A 9767-nucleotide genomic window follows, 5' to 3' on the forward strand; every position below is an offset into this window, starting at 1 on the left:
CACAGACACACATAAACACAAACAGAACTTAAAACTTAAGCACACCCAGCTTCAAAGTAAACAATACTGAACTGAAGTACAAAGAGTGTGAGGATGCTAGATGATGCGCATCGTCACATCGCGGTCTGTCTAGCATTCTCATAACCTTTGCACCTGCATTAAATGTTGTTCACTGTAAAACAATATATTTTCAGAATCATTTTACCATGGATACCAATAGGAATGAACTGAGAACCCTAGTACATAACGACCTTTTCGTTCCGTAGACAGTTCTTCAACTTATGGTTAAATTTTCGTTATTTTCGGCAGCGTCACGACTCTAGCGTCTAATTATGTTCCTGCGACATCCTCATCCAATGATGATTCTGCAGTGCTGGAAAAATAATTAAACGTACAATGAATCACATCGAACTCCAAAATCTAGTTGTACTCATAGATCACCAATCTGGTAGTGCTGTCGATACCGTCTGATAAATAGTCTGGGTAAACAGAGAACAACTAGAGATACTATTACATATGCTGTTCGGTTCCATCCACATTTATACCGCAGTCCACCCAACGGTGTTTGGCGGAGGGCACATTACGTGCCACTGTCATTACCTCCCTTTCCTATTCCAATCGCTTATGGTTCGCGGGAAGAACGACTGCCGGAAAGCCTCCGTGGGCGATCGAATCTCTCTAATTTTACATTCGTGATCTCCTCGGGAGGTATAAGTAGGGGGAAGCAATATATTCGATACCTCATCCAGAAACGCACTCCGAAACCTGGACAGCAAGCTACACCGCGATGCAGAGCGCCTCTCTTGCAGAGTCTCCTGAACATCTCCGTAACGCTATCACGCTTACTCAACCCGACCTGGTACGGATCCTACACTGATGAGCAATACTCAAATATAGGTCGAACGAGTGTTTTGTAAGCCACCTCCTTTGTTGATGGACTACATTTTCCAAGGACTCTCCCAGTGAATCGCAACCTGGCACCCACCGTACCAACAATTAATTTTATATGATCATTCCACTTCAAATCGTTCCGCACACATACTCCCAGACATTTTACAGAAGTTACTGCTACCAGTGCTTGTTCCGCTATCATATAACCATACAATAAGGGATCCTTCTTTCTATGTATTCGCAATACATTACATTTGTCTACGTTAAGGGTCAGTTGCCACTCCCTGCACCAAGTGTCTATCCGCTGCAGATCTTCCTGCATTTCGCTGCAATTTTCTAATGCTGCAACTTCTCTGTATACTACAGCATCATCCGCGAAAAGCCGCATGGAACTTCCGACATTATCTACTAGGTCATTTATATACAGGGTGTTACGAAAAGGTATGGCCAAACTTTCAGGAAACGTTCCTCACACACAAAGAAAGAAAATATGTTATGTGGACATGCGTCCGGAAACGCTTACTTTCCATGTTAGAGCTCATTTTATTACTTCTCTTCAAATCACATTACTCATGGAATGGAAACACACAGCAACAGAACGTACCAGCGTGACTTCAGTCACTTTGTCACAGGAAATGTTCAAAACGTCCTCCGTTAGCGAGGATACATGCATCCACCCTCTGTCACATGGAATCCCTGATGCGCTGATGCAGCCCTGGAGAATGGCGTATTTTATCACAGCCGTCCACAATACGAGCACGAAGAGTCTCTACATTTGGTACCGGGGTTGCGTAGACAAGAGCTTTCAAATGCCTCCATAAATGAAAGTCAAGAGGGTTGAGGTCAGGAGAGCGTGGAGGCCATGGAATTGGTCCGCATCTACTAATCCATCGGTCACCGAATCTGTTGTTGAGAAGCATACGAACACTTCGACTGAAATGTGCAGAAGCTCCATTGTGCATGAACCACATGTTGTGTCGTACTTGTAAAGGCACATGTTCTAGCAGCACAGGTAGAGTATCCCGTATGAAATCATGATAACGTGCTCCATTGAGCGTAGGTGGAAGAACATGAGGCCCAATCAAGACTTCACCAACATTGCCTGCCCAAAAGTTCACAGAAAATCTGTGTTGATGACGTGATTGCACAATTGCGTGCGGATTCTCGTCAGCCCACACATGTTGATTGTGAAAATTTACAATTTGATCACGTTGGAATGAAGCCTCATCCGTAAAGAGAACATTTGTACTGAAATGAGGATTGACACATTGTTGGATGAACCATTCGTAGAAGTGTACCCGTGGAGGCCAATCAGCTGCACAGTGCCTGCACACGCTGTACGTGGTACGGAAACAACTGGTTCTCCCGTAGCACTCTCCATACTTGTACAGCAGCAACTTCTGTGACGCTGACATTAGGGTTATCGTCAACTGCACGAAGAATTGCCTCGTCCATTGCAGGTGTCCTCTTCGTTCTAGGTCTTCCCCAGACGCGAGTCATAGGCTGGAATGCTAAGACGCCGATCAATTGCTTGGAACGTCTTCCTGTCGGGACACCTTCGTTCTGGAAATCTGTTTCGATACAAACGTACCGCGCCACGGCTATTGCCCCGTAAACATTGCACTGACTGCAAAACCACGTTCGTGATGAACACTAAACTGTTGATGCTACGTACTGATGTGCTTGATGCTAGTACTGCACAGCAATGAGTCGCATGTCAACACAAGCACCGAAGTCAACATTACCTTCTTTCAATTGGGCCAACTGGCGGTGAATCGAGAAAGTACAGTAGGTACTGACGAAACTAAAACGAGCTCTAACATGGAAATTAAGCGTTTCCGGACACATGTCCACATAACATCTTTTCTTTATTTGTGTGTGAGGAATGTTTCCTGAAAGTTTGGCCGTACCTTTTTGTGACACCCTGTATATATTGTGAAAAGCAATGGTCCCATAACACTCCCCTGTGGCACGCCTGAGGTTACTTTAACGTCTGTAGACGTCTCTCCATTGAGAACAACATGTGTGGTTCGGTATACATCGAGCCGTAGGCAGTCAGGTACTTGCGAAGACACTATTTACTACAGCGGTAGAGCATGATTATGATGATGACATAGTAGTGTAACGAACCTGGCGGCGGTTGGAACGTGTAGAGCGAGACGGCGCGGTCCATGTCGGCGCGCAGAGTGCAGCAGGAAGCGCTGTCCGGAGCGGCACGTGGCTAGCCGCGTTGGTGCCGGCGAGACTGCCGCAACAGGCTAACCGGTTGGCGGGCCGCGCGTCGCTTGCGTTCCGCTCCGTTCCAGCGCGGCCAGAGTTGCGATGTCTGCGCCAGTGGCGCGCCAAGGCCGAGCCCGGCGCACTTAACCTCGCACAATGGCTGCCGCAGTCAGCTGGCCGTCCGACCGCCATGTGACACCGGCCGGCATTCTGCCAGTCGGCTACCTACGCATTCTCACACGGCGTTACTCGCCGCGTCAGCCCGAACTATTCGCGGAACAGCCTTGGCCGCTGCGAGTATTCCTTGAAAGTAATGCTTTAAAAGTAACGACTACATCTACATCTACATCTACATGATTACTCTGCAAATCACATATAAGTGCTTGGCAGAGGGTTCATCGAACCACAATCATACTATCTCCCTACTCAACAAAATATTTTCGCATTCGGAAGAGAAAGTTTGTGACTGAAATTTCGTAAATAGATCTCGCCGCGACGAAAAACGTCTTTGCTTTAATGACTTCCATCCCAACTCGCGTATCATATCTGCCACACTCTCTCCCCTATTACGCGATAATACAAAACGAGCTGCCCTTTTTTGCACCCTTTCGATGTCCTCCGTCAATCCCACCTGGTAAGGATCCCACACCACGCAGCAATATTCTAACAGAGGACGAACGAGTGTAGTGTAAGCTGTCTCTTTAGTGGATTTGTTGCATCTTCTAAGTGTCCTGCCAATGAAACGCAACCTTTGGCTCGCCTTCCCCACAATATTATCTATGTGGTCTTTCCAACTGAAGCTGTTCGTGATTTTAACACCCACGTACTTAGTTGAATTGACAGCCTTGAGAGTTGTACTATTTGTCGGGTAATCGAATTCCAACGGATTTCTTTTGTAACTCATGTGGATCACCTCACACTTTTCGTTATTTAGCGTCAACTGCCACCTGCCACACCATACAGCAATCTTTTCAAAATCGCTTTGCAACTGATACTGGTCTTCGGATGACCTCACTAGACGGTAAATTACAGCATCATCTGCGAACAACCTAAGAGAACCGCTCAGATTGTCACCCAGGTCATTTATATAGATCAGGAACAGCAGAGGTCCCAGGACGCTTCCCTGGGGAACACCTGATATTACTTCAGTTTTACTCGATGATTTGCCGTCTGTTACTACGAACTGCGACCTTCCTGACAGGAAATCACGAATCCAGTCGCACAACTGAAACGATACCCCATAGGCCTGCAGCTTCATTAGACGTCGCTACTGAGGAACGGTGTCAAAAGCTTTCCGGAAATCTAGAAATACGGAATCAACTTGAGATCCCCTGTCGATAGTGGCCATTACTTCGTGCGAATAAAGAGCTAGCTGCGTTGCACAAGATCGATGTTTTCTGAAACCATGCTGATTACGTATCAATAGATCGTTCCCTTCGAGGTGATTCATAATGTTTGAATACAGTATATGCTCCAAAACCCTACTGCAAACCGACGTCAATGATATAGGTCTGTAGTTCGATGGATTACTTCCACTATCCTTCTTAAATGTTGTACCGTATGAATTCGAGGTACACGTCCGTTACAAAGCATTCGTTACCGGTTACTTCCGTTAGTACGGTATTTTGAAGAGTATAAGACCGGTACTACACTATTACACAGGGTGGCGCACGAAATGTGTTTCCATTTTGTTTTTGAATATAAACTTTATTGTCAATACTATCTGAAAGGAACATATACTACAATGAAGAGCCGTCCATGGAGATTTGTTCTAACTCAGCACATGCTCAATATGTCCACCATTTCGTTTCCTAACTTATTTCAAACGAACACTGAAGTTAGTGATTACCCTACGGCACACGTCTTCCATAATTTCACTGCAAGCTTGAAGAATAAGTCTTCTGAGCTCCATTAAATCACGTGGACGTTACGGGAAAATTTTTTCCTTTAGGTACCCACAAAGAAAAAAATCACATGGATTGAGGTCTGGACTATTGGGGAACCCGTTTTGTCCGTCATTGAAGCGACCTGGAAACCTGAGTGAAATGATCCGCATGTCGAAATGCTCGTGTAAAATCTCCAGCACAGTGTTTGCAGTATGTGGCCTTGCTCCATCTTGCATTAACCACTGCGTGTTGAAGGGCAAGGCAGTAGCAAGAAGCTGTGAAATTTAATGGAGCTCAGGAGACTTAATCTTCAAGCTTGCAGTGAAATTACGGAACACATGTGCCGTAGGGTAATCACTAACTTCAGTGTTCGTTTAAAGGAGGTTAGGAAACGAAATGGTGGACATATTGAGCATGTGCTGAGTTAGAACAAATCTCCATGGACGGCTCTTCATTGTATTATATGTTCCTTTCAGATTGTATTGACAATAAAGTTTATATTCAAAAACAAAATGGTAACACATTTCGTGCGCCACCGTGTATTTCTTTGTCAAATATTTCTGTCAAAGAATTTTGATGGTGTAATAGGAACTTTCTCAAATCGTCTGTCGTCAAGTACAGTCATGAAAATAAGTATTCAAATAGTAGGTGGCGAAAAACTACGATTGTGTGTTGGGATAGTAAATCACCCACAGCGCCGATACGAATAAGTACGATGATGTAGCGTCAGATAACCATGTTCTTGGTAATGAAGCTTCCCGTATGCCATGAATCTACTCTGGAAAAATAAAATATGTTAAACTGCGGACGGTCTACGACAGGGCAAAATGTACTCATACAGCGGACTACTTTCAACCAAACAAACGGCTGACGCAGCCCCGGAGTGCATGCCACACTTGTATAGTCGTGTCGCGGCCGTGAAGCAACAGTACGTCGGACGTGGGTACCGTGGAACAGCAGAATGGGCAGAATGGGCCGCAAGGGGAAGGAAACGACCATTGAGGAACGAAACATTGTTCTCGCCTAATATCTTCAACACAAGTCGTATGCCCGAAATTGCGAACATCGTAGGACGAAGCCGAGCGACTGTGCAATCTATCATTAAGCGATATAAAGACAGACATGCTGTAATAAACAGTGAACGACACGGTCGTCCACATAAGCTTACAACAAGGGAGACCAGAATGCTACTAAGAATCATCAAGAAAAACCCGAAAACGACAGCGTCGGCATATCCGCATATGTACATGACCACTCCAAGGACAGTTCGTTCCATTCTCAATCGTTCGGGCTACAGAGCCAGAGCCCTACATCAGCAAAAAGAACAGGAAGTGGCGGATGGAAATGAAATGTGGGTGTGAAGTCTTATGGGACTTAACTGCTAAGGTCATCAGTCCCTAAGCTTACACACTACTTAACCTAAATTATCCTAAGGACAAACTCAAACACCCATGCCCGAGGAAGGACTCGAACCTCCGCCGGGACCAGCCGCACAGTCTATGGCTGCAGCGCCCTAGACCGCTCGGCTAATCCCGCGCGGCGTGGCGGATGGAATTCGCGAAACAGCATGTATCCAAGACAGCATACTTCTGGGACACTGTATTGTTTAGTGATGAAAGCAAATTTAATATCATGCACAATGATGGCAGGATCTTGGTCTGGAGAAGACCGAATGCAGACCTCGACCGAAACCTCATTCAACCTACGGCGAAGAACGGAGGTGGTGGAGTGGTGGTATGGGGCTGTATGTCAGCCTCCGGTGTCGGAAAATTAGTGTTCGTGGAAGGAACCATGGACAGATTTGTGTACTTGAACATTCTCAAACAGAACTTACAACAGAGTGTTGACGCCTTGGGTCTTCCTAGAAATTATTACTTCCAGCAGGGCAATGATCCCAAACATAGGGCGCAAATTGTCCGGCTGTGGTTGCTCTACAAAACTCCACACACTCTTAAAACACCAGCTCAGAGTCCGGACCTGAATCCCATCGAACACTTGTGGAGTGAGCTGGAAACACGAGTGAGAAAACACGACATCCGTAGTAACGCCTCTTTGAAAGAGGCTCTCCTTCGAGAATGGGAAGGTATCACGTCGGAAACAACAAAAAAATTGTTCCATTCCATGCCACGGAGGTTGCGAGAAGTAATACACCGGAAGGGTATGCATACGAAGTATTAAACATCTTCTGGCTTTGTGAGAAGTGGCCGGCCGGGGTGGCCGAGCGGTTCTAGGCGCTACAGTCTGGCACCGCGCGACCTCTACGGTCGCAGGTTCGAATCCTGCCTCGGGCATGGATGTGTGTGATGTCCTTCGGTCAGTTATGTTTAAGTAGTTCTAAGTTCTAGGGGACTGATGATCTCAGAAGTTAAGTCCCATAGTGGTCACAAGGGAACCTCCCCATCGCACCCCCCTCGGATTTAGTTATAAGTTGGCACAGTGGATAGGCCTTGAAAAACTGAACACAGATCAATGGAGAAAACAGGAAGAAGTTGTGTGGAACTATGAAAAAAATTAGTAAAATACTCGTATACAAACTGAGTAGTCCATGTGCAAAATATGCAACATCAAGGAAGTTATGGCGTTAGGAGTACCGTGGTCCCGTGGTTAGCGTGAGCGACTGCGGAGTGAGAGATCCTGGGTTCAAGTCTTCGCTCGACAAAGAATTTTACTTTCTTTATTTTAGCAAAGTTGTGATCTGTCCGTTCGTTCATTGACGTCTCTGTTCACTGTAATAAGTTTAGTGTCTGTGTTTTCCGACCGCACTGCAAAACCGTGCGATTAGTAGACGAAAGGATGTGCCTCTCCAATGGGAATCGAAAACATTTGATCGCAAGGTCATAGGTCAACCGATTCCTCCACAGGAAAACACGTCTGATATATTCTATACGACACTGGTGACGGCATGTGCGTCATATGACAGGAAAATGTTGTCGACCCACCTAACTTGTACACTTGGCGAATGGGTAGAAAGATTCTTCTACCTTGCCCGATTTAGGTTTTCTTGTGGATGTGATAATTACTCCCAAAAAAGTGATGAAAACGTAAGAGTTTGTCACATATACTGAAAATAAAAAAATTAAACTTTTCACTCGGGGTAGGACTTGAACGTGGGACTTCTCGGTCCGTAGCTGCTCTCGCTAACCACGGGACCACGGCGCTCCCTGAGTCACATTATCCTTGATGTTGCCTATCTTCATGTGGACTACTCAGTTTGTATATTTGAGTAATTTTTTTCATAGTTCCACACAACTTCTTCCTTTTTTCTCGATTGATCTGTGTTCAGTTTTTCAAGGCCTATCCACTGTACCAACTTATAACTAAATCTGTGGGGGGTGCGATGGGGAGGTTCCCTTGTCAGAGCCATTTGAACAATTTTTTTTGTTTGTTAGAAGTGTCATTTTCTGTTATTGTATGAATACGTAATTCTCAGCACAGTAGAGAAATTGGCAGACGTTTTTGTATTTTGTTTTGTAAAGGCTCGTTCATTCTCATTATATATACCAGCATAGCTGCATTGGCTACTGGCCAATGCGTAAAGTACATATCCAAATAGTGTTTCTGGTTTCGTATTGTCAGTAAAGGCAGTTAACTTCTCCACGCTCTAGTGTATGAATACGTATTTCCATTACTGTAAATATAATCAAATCTAGGCTCTCGCCATAGATTTGATCATAAAAGTCGTTAGTTTTCTATTCACTGAAATGTGAAATGTAAGCACGTGGATCTCTGGCGTCGCTACAGCTATTTGACGTCCCTGTAGTGTGTTTGCAAACATGGCTTCAAAGATGGTGTGTTCCTTCGACTTCTTTTTTTGTAATAAATTTGCTTCGACTAGGATGGAGGATGCCAAATGGCACAGTGCATACGACACTGTGTGCTGATGGGCAGGTGGAAAGGTGCAATATGCTGCGGGCGACATATGTCCACAATCACTGCTACAGCCATCAACCTCTACATCTGGAAACATCCAGGCAGCTTTTCAGCAAGCCGGAATAGTGGATGAGGTCACACTTTAAAATAAATAATTCTTTCTTAGCTTTCCGTTCTACTTTGTCCATTTTTAGACTCTGTATTCCACAAGTTAAAAGGGCTTCATCTGTTTTGTACATTTTATTTTGTAACTGTTGGAACACTAATTCAATTTACCAAATTATTCAAAAATAAAAATAGTGCTTATTACCCATATAGTGTACTGAACATTTATTTACTTTTACATCCCCCTTCACAGCTTTGTAAATCGCTTCACACGTTTCTGGAATTATTTTGGTTAATGTACAATGTGATATTCGAGTGCTGTGATGTAAACTAGAGTAGCTCTCTCCTGTATCAAGAAATCCCAGTGTCACAGTTTCCCCGTCCTCTGCAACTACAGCATTTCTCAAGAGAGTATTCTGTTTTGTAATATGAGAAGCTACTTTACTGAGCAGATACTGAAATACGTTCTCATCCATTCGCAAGTAATTTATACATAGGACTTGACGTCCTCCACTTGCAGCTCTCGTAACAAATTTTGCTGGATGCTTTTATCATCTTGACGTAATACTTACGGCGTCATCCAAGTACGTTTTCTTTTTCTCCGCTGCTTTTCTACCAAGAATATGACGACAGTGTAATACCCCATTTTAGCGCCATGTCAAACGTCTTTTTCAAAGAAATTTCACGAATATTTTATTATGTTCCTTTGTCAAAGAAATATGATAGTGTGATACTGGCCTAAGGCGCACTCTTTCCCTCGAAAAATTGCCTCCAAAATTCAGGTGCACCCTGTAC

The 9767-nt window shown here is 44.6% G+C and overlaps 1 protein-coding gene across 1 annotated transcript in view; it reads right to left on the minus strand.

The window, feature by feature from the left end:
* LOC124606735 (UNC93-like protein) overlaps positions 1-3254 on the minus strand; it is a 417842-nt gene extending 414588 nt beyond the window's left edge. The window contains exon 1 of the mRNA XM_047138767.1: positions 3022-3254. Coding sequence (XP_046994723.1) covers positions 3022-3064 — 43 coding nt within the window. The 5' untranslated portion in view covers positions 3065-3254. The remainder of the gene's footprint in view (positions 1-3021) is intronic.
* Between the last annotated feature and the right edge of the window lie 6513 nt (positions 3255-9767).

This window comes from Schistocerca americana, chromosome 3 (assembly GCF_021461395.2).
Source record: "Schistocerca americana isolate TAMUIC-IGC-003095 chromosome 3, iqSchAmer2.1, whole genome shotgun sequence".
Classification (NCBI taxonomy): domain Eukaryota; kingdom Metazoa; phylum Arthropoda; class Insecta; order Orthoptera; family Acrididae; genus Schistocerca; species Schistocerca americana.